The 14,841-nt window shown below is 41.5% G+C and overlaps 1 protein-coding gene across 2 annotated transcripts in view; it reads left to right on the top strand.

Moving 5' to 3' along the window:
• Window positions 1-14,841, top strand: part of banp (BTG3 associated nuclear protein) — a 162,430-nt gene that overhangs the window by 40,262 nt on the left and 107,327 nt on the right. For both annotated transcript variants that reach the window (XM_034176811.1, XM_034176810.1), the window contains exons 7-8: window positions 6,074-6,313; window positions 14,190-14,348. In XM_034176811.1, coding sequence (XP_034032702.1) covers window positions 6,074-6,313; window positions 14,190-14,348 — 399 coding nt within the window. The remainder of the gene's footprint in view (window positions 1-6,073; window positions 6,314-14,189; window positions 14,349-14,841) is intronic.

Raw genomic sequence — 14,841 nt, 5'->3', positions numbered from 1 at the left:
TTCTTGCACCCAGATGCTTCTGGGCCTCCTGCGCATGACAGCACGAGCTTCCTGCAGTCTGGCTCTCTCCGCCTACTCCTCCTTCTCCTCCTTTCTGTGTAACTCTATAACATAGAGCCCAACTATGCAAGCATTGACAAAGTTTTTTTTCTGCTGTGGATTCATCTGGGAGGTGAGGAGCAATCTGGAGTGGTGTGAAGTCTTCATCAGGTGACGGTAGGAAGAATATGCGGGGTGTGTGGAGACGATTCGCCAAATTCACAACATTCCTGACAGATTGTGACAGAACGTAACGATGCGCTGCTGCGCGCAACAGTATGGGACAATATTTTTGACCGTGTGTAATGGCTTGTAATAATTCGCTAGTGACACGTGCCATTAATCCTTGCGCGTCTTAACAGTTCCAAACAGTTCTTGGGGGCACCTGATGCTTCTGAACCGAATCATCACATTTGTGATCAGCGGCCAAGAATGTGTACTTCGTGGCATTCGTGACTTGTCGTCGTTATGTGTAAACGCAGCATTACACTGGACCGCAAGCAATGTGGATTCTGTGCCTCTCCTCTCTTCCTCCAGACTCTGGGACCTTGATTTCCAAAGGAAATGCAAAATTTACTTTCATCAGAGAACATAACTTTGGACTACTCGGCAGCAGTCCAGTCTTTTTTGTCTTTAGCTCAGGCAAGATGTCAAGTCAGCAATCTTCCCCATGATTGTGTAGCCTACAGAACTAGACTGAGAGACCATTTAAAGGCCTTTGCAGGTGTTTTGAGTTAATTAGCTGATTAGAGTGTGCCACCAGATGTCTTCAATATTGAACCTTTTCACAGTACTCTAATTTTCTGAGATACTGAATTTGGGGTTTTCATTAGTTGTCAGTTATAATCATCAAAAATAAAGAAATAAACACTTGAAATGTATCAGTTTGTGTGGAATGAATGTATACATTACACAAGTTTCACGTTTTGAACGGAATTACTGAAATTAATCAATATTTTCATGATATTCTAATTATATGACCTGTATGTCCTAATACGCTGAGCTCCTCAAAATATTTTGGGGATGCTGAAAATTTTCAATGCATGCCAGCGTGTGACTCATACATCCCGCGCATGCGGGACGTAAGTTGTTGTTGGTAAGTTATATGACTGTTGGCACATGTTTCTTGTAATTTACTCATAAGGCTAAATACGTCCATTAATGCTGGCCACTGATTGGCTGAAAGCTGTGGTCCATCACAGATGGACATGAATCGAAGCTGTCTGGTAGCTGTTGCCGGTGTGGATGACGTCAATCTCATGTTACGCAATTCGGTGTCCCCGCGGCTCCGCCGGCGTGGGAAAAATCTCTGTAACCTGAAGACGCCGCTCCGTGTTCAGCGATCCGCTGGGCTACAAGCTCCAGTTCCTACCAGAATTTGCCTTGTGAACGCCAGATCCCTGGCAAACAAAAGTTTTATTCTCAGGGACTTATTTGATACCCGTGATCTGGATTTCCTTTGCGTTACGTAAACGTGGATGAAAGCTGGTGAGTGCAGTCCTGTCGTGGAACTTTTACCAGCCGATTGCTCCTTTTTTAACTCTCCACGGACACTGGGCCGGGGTGGAGGAACGTTGACTGTTTTTAAAAGTTATTTTACCTGCAAACAGTGTTCTGCTTCCTTCCTTCGTTGCCCTACTATGATCGTCTTCTTCTTGTTGGCGATTTTAATATCCATGTCTACTGCCCTGACAAGCCCATGGTGGAAGATTTTTTAAACTTAGTGGACTCTCTTAATTTGAAGCAGTGGGTGTCTGGCCCCACACACCAACATGGACATACATTAGACTTGTTTTTTTCCCATGGTCTGCTTGTGTCAAACTTAGAAATCGGTGACTTTGTTTTTTCTGATCATGCACCAGTCTTTTTTAGTGTTGAACTCTCTTGTGTACCTGAGAAGTGCTGCACATCTGTCAGACTCCGTCGGGCTTTTAACCCCCTCACTGCCGAACGTTTTTCTGCTGCCTTCTTTGCTGCTTGTGTGCTCCCCGTTTCACCCGCGGCTGATACGGAGGAGCTGTGCTGTTGGTTTAACTGCTCCTGCCTTTCTATAATGGACTCTGTGGCTCCTCTAAAACCCAGGCAGTCTAAGTCTAGATCTGAACCCTGGCTTAATGAGAAAACCCGTACTGCCAGACGGGAATGTCGCAGAGCTGAACAGAGGTGGAAGAAGGACAAGCTGCAGGTTTCATTTCTAATTTTAAAGAACCATTGGGGCCACTATCAAAGCACTGTCAAAGAGTCCAAAAGAGAGTATTTGTCACACATTGTAACGGAAAATTACAAGAACCCCTGTGTATTGTTCAGAACAATTGACTCTGTCCTGAATGTACCACAGCCTGTTTGTCTGGAAACATCCACTGACTTATGTAACAGTTTTCTACATTTTTTTATTGACAAGGTTGCTTCTGCAAGAGCTCTCATTTCTCCACCCAGCTTTGACCCCTCTGTCTCTGCTCCCTGCCCTGCGGTTTTTAACAGATTTGAACCTGCGACTCTGTCACAGTTACAGGATGTGGTGGCTCATTTGAAACCATCGGGTTCCCCTCGTGATGTGGTCCCCCCCCCCCCCACTTTTTTAAATAACTTTTTCATACCTTAGGGCAGTCTGTTCTGACCATTATAAACAGCAGCCTATCCTCCGGTGTTGTCCCTGTTAGTTTTAAACACGCAGTCGTTCAGCCTTTGTTGAAGAAGCCTGGCCTCGACAACACTGAACTATCAAACTTTAGGCCTATCTCCAAGTTGCCATTTGTCTCTAAGATCCTGGAGAAAATTGTCTATGCACAACTTTTAACTTACCTTGATGAACATAACATTTCAGAGGTTTTTCAGTCTGGTTTTAAAATGTTGCATAGCACAGAAACTGCCCTTTTAAAGGTTTTTAATGACATTTTAATGGCAAATGATAATGGTCATTCTTGTCCTGCTTGACCTGACTGCTGCTTTTGATACAGTTTTGACCACAACATACTGATAAATCGTTTGCAGCAGCTTGTGGGCATCGGTGGTAGTGCCCTGGACTGGTTCAGGTCCTACTTAACTGGTAGGACTATGTGCGTTGGCCTCGGGGTTTGTGAGTCCTCCTCTGCTCCACTTTTATATGGGGTCCCACAGGGTTCAATTCTTGGACCCCTACTCTTCTCCCTGTATTTCTTCCCCTGGGGTCCATTCTCAGAAAGCATGGCATCAGCTTCCACTGCTATGCTGATGACAGCCAGCTATATGTCCCCCTAAAGAAAAATGATGCCTCTTCTCTTCAGCCCCTTTTGTCCTGTCTTGAGGATGTTAAAGCCTGGATGGCATTGAATTTTCTTAATTTTAATGAAAAGAAAACGGAGGTGATTGTTTTTGGCCCTAGCAGCTCCTGTTCTTCCTCACCTGTCGATCTGGGGCCTTTGTCAGCCTTTTCGAAATCTGTCACAGACTTGGGTTTTAAGATGGACAATGATTTTAAACTGGACCACCAAATCAGTGCAGTAGTCAGATCAAGTTTCTTTCACTTAAGGCAGCTTGCTAAGGTTAAGCCTTTTCTTGCACATCAGCACTTTGAAACAACAATCCATGCTTTTATTACCTTCCGGCTGGATTACTGTAATGCACTTTATTATGGAATTAGCCAGTCCTCCCTTGCACGTCTCCAGCTAGTTCAGAATGCTGCTGCCCGTCTGCTAACTGGTGCACGTAAGAGGGAGCACATTACACCTATCCTGACCTCCCTCCACTGGCTGCCTGTGCATTTTGGAATTCATTTTAAGATTCTTTTATTTGTTTTTAAATCTTTAAATGGCCTTGCCCCGCCCTACCTCTCTGAGCTGCTTCATTGTTACGCCCCTGCTCACCACCTCCGGTCAGCTGATCAGTTCCTCCTGGAGGTGCCGAGGTGCAAGCGTGTGCTCAGAGGGGGCCGAGCTTTTTCTGTTGTGGGTCCAAAGATGTGGAACGAGTTACCGCTCCACATCAGGCAGGCCTCTTCACTTTTTGTTTTTAAAACTAATCTTAAAACCCACTTATGCACTGGCTTTTAACCCGGAATGAGATCTTGATCTGTTTTGGTTGTTTTAACTGATTTTACTTGTTTTAGTTATTTTATTTTATTTTGTACTTTTGTGGTTTGTTACCTTTTTATATGTCCCCTTGTGTACAGCACTTTGTTTCAGCTGCAGCTGTTTTTTTTTTAAAGTGCTTTATAACTAAAGTTGATTTGATTTGATGAATCCACATAAAGCTCCTGATTTTTGAAAATGACATCTGAAAATACTTTAATTTGTGGCTGGAAATGCAGTGTTTTAAAGCAAGTTCCTCTGTGATTTTTCTGCTCCAGGTGCGTTTCTCATGCCAGTGTTGCGCTCTGATCACACAAAAGTGCTGTGATGATTAAACTTTTAAAGCGCCGTCACTGTGTTGTGATCATCAGACGACCTGATCGATCGATCAGGGTGATCACACCTGATTAATGCGCTGTAACTCTTTAAAACATCGTCGCTGTCGGTGTGACAGCTGCATTAATTTATTAGACGTATGTCAGTATGTGTCAGCATTTTTAATACGGTCGGCATACGCAGGCTAAATCATCAAGGTGTGACAGGGCCTTTTAGGATGTCTAGTTTGAAGAATTGGTTAGAAACATGCAACACTAATGAAATTAAATATCAGATTTCTGTGGATCATGTGACCTTTGACCTTAGATGACTGGGAAAGGTTAAGCTCAAAGTTATCTGTTTGGAGCCATTCTGTTAAACCTGGTTAAAGGGGTGTATGTTTGTCAAGAAAACGATGAATGCGTTACTGTATCACCGTATCACAAAGAATGTCTTTGCTTGAATCTCTGTCAGACATGTAAGGTGCAGGTGTTACACCCTCAGTGTCTTACTCATGTGTGTCACTGGTCTGGACAGTGTTCTCTATATTCCTTTGAAAGCCTTTGTGGATGTGCCCCACATCTTTAGCATGATAGTGCTGCTGTAATTAATTGTAAGATAAACCATGTCTTTATTAGCTTTAAAAATCTTACATTTTAATGTGAGTGAAGGAAAGAGCAACAGCAGTACCCTGTGCAATGCGCTATGAATTCTTTTAACATGCTTGGGTGTCCCCACTAGGTGGCAGCATGGGCTCAAATACCTTAATGACAATCAATAATGCTTCAATATCATGTTTGACTGACCAGATACAACCCAAATTTAGAAATTTCTCTGGGCATTTGTGTGCATTATTGTGTTGATGAACTTACCTGTTTGACTTTTTGGGTCTTGAGGCAGGGAAAAATCCCTATGTCACACAGGTAATCTTTGCCAATATGCAGTTCATACTTTGACAGCAGATGACAGCTGTAGTGGATCATCAAGTAGCTGCTTTTGATGTTTGTGTTGACATTAGATTATGTTATGTTAAGGTATTAGGCAAACAGTATTTTACAAAGTTTATGAAAAATAAAACAAATGTTTTTAATTGGGGTTCACTTGTTTTAGGTGGTCTGCTTATTGAAATAATTAAATTCTACATGGAATACTGCATTATGTATTTACACTTGTGCTTACTTATCTCACGGTGAGTCTACCAATATGCTGTGGTGTTTGCTTGGTATTGTTAACTGAGCCAGAGCAGCAAAAAGTCAAATGGTCACATTTTTTAAAAATCTGCTGTTGATGATTAAAAAAAAAAAAAAAAAAAAGTTTCAGTCTCAGCAAAATGGGTGAAACTATGTGCAACATTTTTAAAAAATGTTTGTTGATTAGTCTTAACAGCTAACATGCATGCAGAACAAACGGCAATAGCCACGCATTCTGCTCAAAGATTAAATTGACAACGTTTTACATCATTGAAACAAATTCCCCTTCACTGCCACATGGTTGTGCTGTTGTGTTACAGTAATGGCATGAAAGCTCTGTACCAGGGTAGTGCGTATCAATTATTGTACGCATTACATTTTTTAATATAAATAAATCATTATTTAGAGTATTCATAGTAACAGGCAATATTAGGTCTTTGATTTTTGCTGTGTTTGTAAAAATGTTGCTTTTCCTTTCTCTAGATGACTACCCAGCAGGAACATGGTTGGGAGATGAAAACAACCCAGAGATGAGAGTTCGATGCCCAGTGTCACCAGCTGACATGCTCCATATCACCACAAACTGTCGCACGGCAGAGAAGATGGCATTAACATTGCTGGATTACCTGTTTCATCGGGAGGTCCAGGCCATGTCAAACCTCTCTGGACTGGGCAAACATGGCAAGAAGCAACTGGACCCACTGATGATCTACGGCATTCGCTGTGAGTCCCCTTGAGCTGATGGGATTCAATTCAGTTCAATTTATTGAACTTATAGAGTGCCAAATCACGACAGCGTCACCTCAAGGCGTTTCACGGGACATGACTCAACAATGAAAAACCAAAACAAATTAAATCAAAGGATCAAAGAGCATAATTTAAAGATTAAAAGCATAATAAAAAAGTTAAAAAGGTTAAAAAATGGAAAAGAATAAAAAGCATAGTAAAAAATATGTAAATCATATAAAATAGAAAACAAATGTGTCTTCAGTCAGGACTTAAAAGTTAGTGAGAGATTTGCAGTTTTCAGCACAATGGGTCCAAGAATGAGCCACAGGTCCTTTAACACTTTTGTTGGTATAGGATCAAATAAGCAGGTTGTGCTTTTTGTAGTTGCCATGAGTTTCGTCAGCACGCCTAGTAAGATACTATCAAATTCTGTAAATTTAGGTAACATCTCAATGGTAGCACCCACCTCAATAGCAGGGTGCAGTGGCTGGACCAAGGCGTGCTGAGATATGCTCAACCTAATATCTTCTATTTTCTTCTCAAAGTAATCCAGGAAATCCTGTGCTGAAAAAGGAAAACAACTAACAGGTGGCTGCCCATGAATGAGAAATGCTACCATGTCAAACAAAAACTTTAAGTAAGTAAGTAAGTAAGTAAATTTTATTTATATAGCACCTTTCACAGACAAGAGCCACAAGGTCTTTCACAACATAAAAGCTTATTAAAATAATTATGCTTATTTTAATTAATCAAATCAGAATAATAGGCCTGCTTTGTAGCCAATAGTGCATGCTTAGAATCTAAAATAGCATCACGCCACGCAAGATGGAACACCTCTAAATTGGAACTACGACATTTCCGTTCCAACCCTCTAGCCATCTGCCTGACGTCACACTAGTGAACTGTTGAACCACGGCGACTGTGCCTTGGGAAGGCATGGCCTTAATAGAGGAGGCGCAATCTTATCAAATGAAAACATGAACATGAAATGTAAACATGAACTTTATTATAAATAACTATAAGTGTAACCAACAACATATGTATTATCTTATCGTCACACAGCCTTCACTTGGATTGCCGATTGCCATGTTACACCTCTCAATATCTGCATAAAATAGACTTGTCTATTTTGGTGCCGCCTAGCTGGCATCACAGCGACTACTTGTCTCTTGTCACAGTAAAACACCCACTCTGACTGAAAATGAATGGCAGCTTGTCACTTTGACTCTGTCTCTTGTATTTAATGTGACCAAGGGGTGATTGAGATTCCAGCTGTGCTTGACAGCATTGTAAACAATGCTGCTGGAGCTGGACAGAGTATGTACTAACACCAATTCCAACATCTAAAGTGTTTTCTGCATTGTTTGGTAAAATAAATGTTTTTGTATCTGCAAAAATGCAAATACTGATATATTCAGCCACCTTATATTTGGTTCGGTCTCAGATTTACGGTAAAATAACTACACACTTGGACGGCCTATCATATCAACATCACTTGAGCTCGTGGTTCCCATAGCTATTAGAAAAAAATATTCTCATAGATGTAAATTTTCAAAATATTCTCACAGATGTAAATTTTCAGGCAAATGTAAAAATCTTTGTTTGGATAATATATGAACTTAGCAAAAGAAGCTTGTATGTATCTGTAGCTTCCCAGTGTGGTGGTGTTGCTGACACTTGAAGCCAATGCAGCATAGATATGCAATCCATTTACCATTTATGAAGTGTTTACATTTATATGGAAGCTGCAGTGAAGCTTTCATTTATAGTTCAGAATTCAACTAACCATATTTTTTGGGGGAGCATTTTGTTGGAAAGTAAAGTGGGTTCTCTAGGCTTTGCTGCCTAAATAGGGGATTAGAATGTGAAAGAGTTTGAAAAGTGAGAATAAATTATGGAAAATATAAGATGAAATTGTTTCAAACTTTGGGGTTGACGTTCGACTTCAAAATGTATCATAGTTATGGAATTCATCATAAACTGCTTCGACAAGCCTCAATACTTTCATTGGCTTAGGACAGCCCAAGTTAATTTCTCTTAATTGTTCTGTTGACTTTATTGTGAGCACAGAATCTGGCCAATGGCCCTCAGGTAATCTGACTCTGAGACCACTGGCTTATCATAAATTAGCGTATCAAATTCAAAGTTATTTCATTATATTTTTTATTGGCGTGAAGTATGACCACCAAAATTTTAATAATGTGGAGAAAGATGCAGTAACATTATTCCATGATAAGCACATTTGGTGTTAAAACTGTGGAGTTTTATCTACCAACACACATTCCAGCCTTCAAAGGGAATCCAGGAAAGATGGTTTTATAACTACACACAGGGGTTATCGTTGTGTTGTGTTGATTCAACATAGGTACCTACTTCTCAAGCATTTCCAAGCTGTTGGATCTTGCCAACTTATGTTGACTTTATTGGCAAAATGACCCACAAGTAACTGCCAAGACAGTGTCTATTAATCACGGTTTGTCTAGTGATTATCACATAATTTCTGCACAGCTTATATCATACTAATAAATTTCACTCAACCAGAGTTTAAATCCTTTCCCCTCACAGCACTAACTGAACTTTCTGAGACCTTCTCAGTACAGAATTGAACACAGAAATAGACTGAGCTAGTATTCCCAAGGTGGGTTACAACAACATGCATTCATCATTGCACACGCATTAATGCACAACACATTTTATAACATACCAGACCATAAATGACAAGCACATGTCGAGTGCAATGTTCCACATGCAGTCACCCTTAATTCAGTGAACGCTTTGATTCGTGATTAAGCAGAGTCAGGGATATGATGGTAGACAGATGGATATTTCTGAAAGTCCTGAGGCTCCATTCTCTATTTCTGTGGTGCAAACTGTGGTTTGAAGATGGACTCTTTTAGCATTGACCAGTGGCTCCCAACCCTAGTCTACAGGGACTCCTAAACTAGACATTTATATTCTTCTGTCCCTGCTCTTCATAAAAGGTGATTGGCCCATTCAGGTGTGCTCAGTCAATCACAAACTAACATACACTTAAAGAAAAAAAGAAAAACGCAAGATCAGGGTAGGGTGCCCCTGAGGACAAGGATTGGAAAATTGCTGTGTATGTATGTCTCCCCCGCTTCAAACCTGCCCATTGCAATTCAGAGGTACACCCTACACTTCCTGATTGTGCCTTGAACTCTTTTTCATCAAAATCACAAACAGGATTTGAGACACGGGGTAGCCCTGTGGAGTCCACCACTCACCGGAAATGGGTTTGATGAAATGCTGAGAACGCGAACATAGCTCCTGCTTTTGTTGTATAGAGACCAGAAAGTGCATTGTGGTGGACTTGGCACCCCGTACTCCCACAGCAGGTATGCTCAAGGCTTTCTCCAAGTCAGCACATGTAGACTGACTGGGCAGATTTCCTACATGCCTCCTGGAGATAGTAAATGGTGAATGAACTGCATTTACCTAGCGCTTTAATGCTCAAAGCACTTTACAGTGATACCCATTCATGCACACACTCACACACCAATGTCAGGGTGCTGCTGTGCAAGGCAGTCAACTGCCCACCGCTTTAACCTCTTGAACATCATCTCCTCAAAGTAGTCCATATTCCCCAGGAGTATGTATCCCCCTTGTTGATAAGGGCTGGCCAAGGCCAGTTTGTTTTTTTTTTGTTTTGTTTTTTTTATTCTCCTTCGACCCCCTGTTTGATAATTTTTCATGTTTCCTACATTGCATGCAATAGAATTTATCAACTTTGTAACCTCTCTTTCTTTTCAATAGTATGGGTGTGTGTAGTGACATGCAGATTTGGCTTAACATTGAGGTATGTTGAGGCTGGCACCGTGCCATGGGGCTTGTTGATGACTCATTCTGCCTGCTGAAAAGGGAGGAGGAGGACAGAAGCAGCACCTGCTCTGCCTGCCTGCACAGGACCCATCATATGTCAAAGTGGCTTCTGTCCCATCAGCCACAGATAGACTCAGCTCCACTTCTATCTCATTTTCTACCTACAGGCTTCAGCTGTGTTAATTTATGTGGAAAATGAGCTGTCAAGCTGTCCTCACTCACTAAACGGCTCGTAACGCTAAGCTGGATCACCACTAATATAGCTGCTTGCAATCTTCTCTACACACATCTCAACAGAGAGAGGAATGACTGGATTGTCCCCGTGTATTAAAACCTATTTTTATTGTCGAGCCCAATGTATACAATTACACTTACTACATTACTGGTTGGCATTTTAGTCTATTTTTTTTTTTGTTACTGTTCTTGGGTCCCAGTAGATTTGCTACATTTTGTTAAACTGTGGGGGGGGGGTGTTGCTGGCAAGGACATGTTACTGGATTTCAGAGCCAGCCTATGCAGATGTAATGTGAGTGCTGTAGGGAGCAGGTGCAAAATCTTTGAGTTTTCTCAGTGAATACTGGTGTTCTAAAGGGGTGTGCTCTGGCTCATCCACTGTTCAGTTCTTGTATGAATTGTGTGTTGAGTAGGGTTGTGGAAACCAGCGGATTAGGTGCCTTTGTTGGTAAGATAAGATGACGTGGAAATAGGAAATTTGATGTCCCGGGACTCCATGGGGTAAAAAAAAAAAAAAAAAAGTCATATGATGGAGTCCCCATTCAGTCACTGAATTTTGTTCAGCTGTGATGTACAATTGAATACAACCCATTTACCTTTCCTGCACACCTTATTTGTTTTGTTTCTTTTTTTTTTCTGCCTCCAGTATTCATAATACGTTCCTGCAATGTCTTGGTATTTCATGATGTTGTGGCAGCTGTTCTAAAAAGTTGCAGTGCAGGTTGTGATGGTTTTAGGCTGTGTTTATTTTATAATTTTTTGCATTGAAGTTCCGGGAACCAGTGAAAATTGCACAAGTAGTTGCAATCATTATTTGTGTATAAAGCATAAAAAATTAAAGGAAATTTGTTCCAGTGAGACATTTTGACATTTTATTGAACTACAGTGGTCCCTTGCTATAACGCGGTTCACCTTTCGCGGCCTCGCAGTTTCGCACATTTTTTTTTAGTGCAATTTTGCATGCTTCTTCTTTTTTTTTTTTTTTTTTTTTTTTTTAACAGCGCATTGTGTTCTGCGTCCTTATCAGGCAGGCCGGTCGCAGCACCGGTCGGCATCACCATGACTGCTCTCACTGCCTCCGATGCGCTTACTGAGTCTGCGGGCTCGGTAAGTGCCGCAGCATGGTCTCGGAAACCGCAGCCGCAGAGCTATGTGGCCATGACTTGGATTCTTTGCGGGTCCCGCATCCGTACCCCCAGAGGCAGTGAGCAAAGGGAGAGCATGCGCATTGTGTTCTGCGTGTGTCTGTTTATAATCTTCTCGCCCAGAAGAAAAAAGAGAGTGTTTACACAGGAGAGAAAAGTGAGAAAATGTTAATGCCTGTTTGAGAAAAGTGTATAAAGTGTGTAGTGAGGGGTTTTACAGCCTTAAAACATCTATAATAACTGTAAAAAATAACACTGACTACTTCGCGGATTTCGCCTATTGCGAGTTAATTTTAGAACGTAACTCCCGCGATAAATGAGGGACCACTGTATTTTCTGGATCTCTTACTCACACAGTTTGTCACACAGACAGCATGCCTGCATCACTTTGTGATATATTGTTGTCATGAAACATGCATATTTCCTGGAAATTACATTGATTTTTTTTTTTTTTTAATTTTATTTTTAGTACAAGCTCCTGTGATGGACCTTAAGCCCCTTTCACACAGGGGCTGCTCCCAGTTGCTTCCTGTGGCGTCATGACGACGCAGAAATGTCTGCGTCAGGTGCACGCAGCAGGGGGCAGGGAGGAGGTGAGAACGCAGCATGCAGGTTCTCTACACAGAGAAGTCAGAGTGCACAGTTTGGCTGCAGCCAGACTGTGCACTCTGACTTCTCTTCTAGCTTATATTTGTTCTTGTGCTGAGCTGCAGGGCTGCGCTCTGAGTTCCGTTATAGTTTATCTTTCCTCCTTTGACCGCGAGATGCGCGCGCGAACGAACGAACCGTCCGTGAGCAAATGTGGAGATGTCTGGAGTTCTACTTGATGTTGACATGTCCTGTCTCTGGCAGTCAGTCTGTGAGCAGGACTTATGTCCTTTTTTTGTCCTTTTTTTTAACAGTGAAAAGAGAGTTTGAGGGGAGAACAAGGAACTACCTGCAGCAGCCAGACAGTTTTTTTTTTCTTTTAATTGTTCACATGTGCGCGTGTGAACGAACCGACCGTGAGTGGACTGGAGATATCCGGACTTTTTACTGGATGTCTCTGGTAAACACTCTGTGAGCAGGACTTTTATGGATTTTATTTAAACACATTTGTGAGAGAAGAAGCTGCTTCACAGTGCCTCTCTTCACCAGACAGCTCCACACAGAGAGGAGCTGCAGCTGCAATCAGCATTTTTTTTTTTTCTGTGGTCTTTTTTTTAAGCGTGTAGTTTTTACTGCATTGAGTACACGGTATAAAAACAGTCCTGTGTGATTTATACTTCGGGAAAAATGGAACGCAGCAGGAATCATAAATTGGCGTCTGGTAACACCGTCTTGTGAGTGTGTGGCTTCCAGTCACGCTGAGTACCGTCCTGTTGCTCTGACTTGCGCTGAAACCACTTAATTCTGCGTCGAGCAGAGGACGGCAAAAAAAAAAAAAAAAAAATTAAACGTTTAATTTTTGTTTGCTCCCCTCGCGCTGTTGTGGTGCTGAGCTGCATCGTCTCGGCACTAGATTGCTTCCACGTGGCTTTGTCATAACGACGCACGACGCAACTGGGGGCAGCCCCAGTGTGAAAGGGGCTTTATTGTACAAGCTCCACACACTGCTCTTGCAGTGATAAGTCTTTACATGCTGTTCATCCTGCACACCCCTATTTAGCAGTACTTTGTTGATAGCTTGCGCATATGGCAAAAGAGTTTCCGCATCCCCGGAATGCTATTGGTATGTAAAATCTGAGTCTTTTTTTATGTTTGTTGCATTTTTCTTTTTTTTCCTGTAACTTTGCTGAGAGTGCTGTGATCTTTTTGGAATCAGTGGATACCTTTATTGTGGCACTTGAGAAGCTGTAAGTACTGCAGTCTGAATAAGGAATCTCAGTGTCTGGGTTTGCAGTTGTCGTGGATCAAGATTAAGATCCAGTCTTTCAGTGATTTTCTGGACTCAGTCATCAGAAGTATACGTACAACCCCAATTCCAATGAAGTTGGGGTGTTGTGTGAAATGTAAATAAAAACAGAATACAATGATTTGCAAATCCTCTTCAACCTATATTCAATTAAATACACCACAAAGACAAGGTATTTAATGTTCAAACTGATAAATTTTATTGTTTTTGTGCAAATATTTGCTCATTTAGAAATGGATGCCTGCAACACGTTTCATGTATTGTGCCCATGCATCAATTGGGCACCATAGTCTCGTTTGAGGGTGGGCGTTAAAGGGGTAAAATGTGAAGCAATACATTTACTTTACTACAGGACCGGGGCACTCTTTGCTCATTGACATCTGATGGGATGGAAATTTGTAGTAATGGTGGCACATCTGGCCAGTTTTCAGCATAACAGACATCTGATCACAGTAGCAGTAGCCACACCAACGCATATGTGATGAAATGTTGTCCTCTGCAGGTTACAATAATTATTGTTCACATTAATCAAGTTATGTCCCAAGCTTTTCTGGACAAAGGTTTGTCATTGGGAAATATCTCCTGTAGTAGATGGTGCCTTCATGTTTTCTCGAGAAAAGCCAACAAGCGATTTAGTTCTAATCTACAGTATTGGAATAGGCATATTGGCAAGTCAGATCCCTAAAAGGCCGGAAAGGCAATTCATTAATATTTCGTTCTGCGTAAAATTATGTTTGACCTCTTCATGCTCTTACAGGTCACTTGTTCCACAAATTTGGCATCTCCGAGTCAGACTGGTACCGCATCAAGCAAAGCATTGACTCCAAGTGTCGCACTGCATGGAGACGCAAGCAACGTGGACAGAGTCTCGCTGTAAAGAGCTTCTCCAAACGCACACCTCGTACTCAAGCTGCAGGTATAATACACTCAGACCAGGTTTGTCTCTGCCACAGTTATGTTCCAAAACATATTTAATGTCAGTGGATCATAGTTGCTAGCATTTTGTTCAGTCGATGTTGATATGTCTGTGTCATAATTCCTTCTGCATAGTGCACGCCCTGATCTGTGATTCACTCAGGCTAAACCTTAAAACCTTAACCTTTAGTGCCTTTTGTTCAGTATTTTTTCTTTGTATAATCACAAAGTAAATTCAAACAAGTTAGAATAATTACTTTTTTGCTCAAGTTGATGAGTTTTCAAAAAGCAGGGGTGTATTTTACTCTGTACATAGCATCAAAAGTGAATTTTCATCTGTTCATATCCGCTATGTCCTTTGATTGGATAGTATTTAGGCTGAACATTGTTAAAGAATGAGGAAGACTTTTGCTCTGAAGCTTGCCTCTCATGAAACACATATTCACACTTGCCTGTCAAAACTGATGTGGACTGAAACATTTGCATGAAAAGTG

Source organism: Thalassophryne amazonica, chromosome 8 (genome assembly GCF_902500255.1).
Source record: "Thalassophryne amazonica chromosome 8, fThaAma1.1, whole genome shotgun sequence".
Classification (NCBI taxonomy): Eukaryota; Metazoa; Chordata; class Actinopteri; order Batrachoidiformes; family Batrachoididae; genus Thalassophryne; species Thalassophryne amazonica.
Note: the sequence above shows the minus strand (reverse complement) of the source record. Positions and strands in the feature narration are given on the sequence as shown.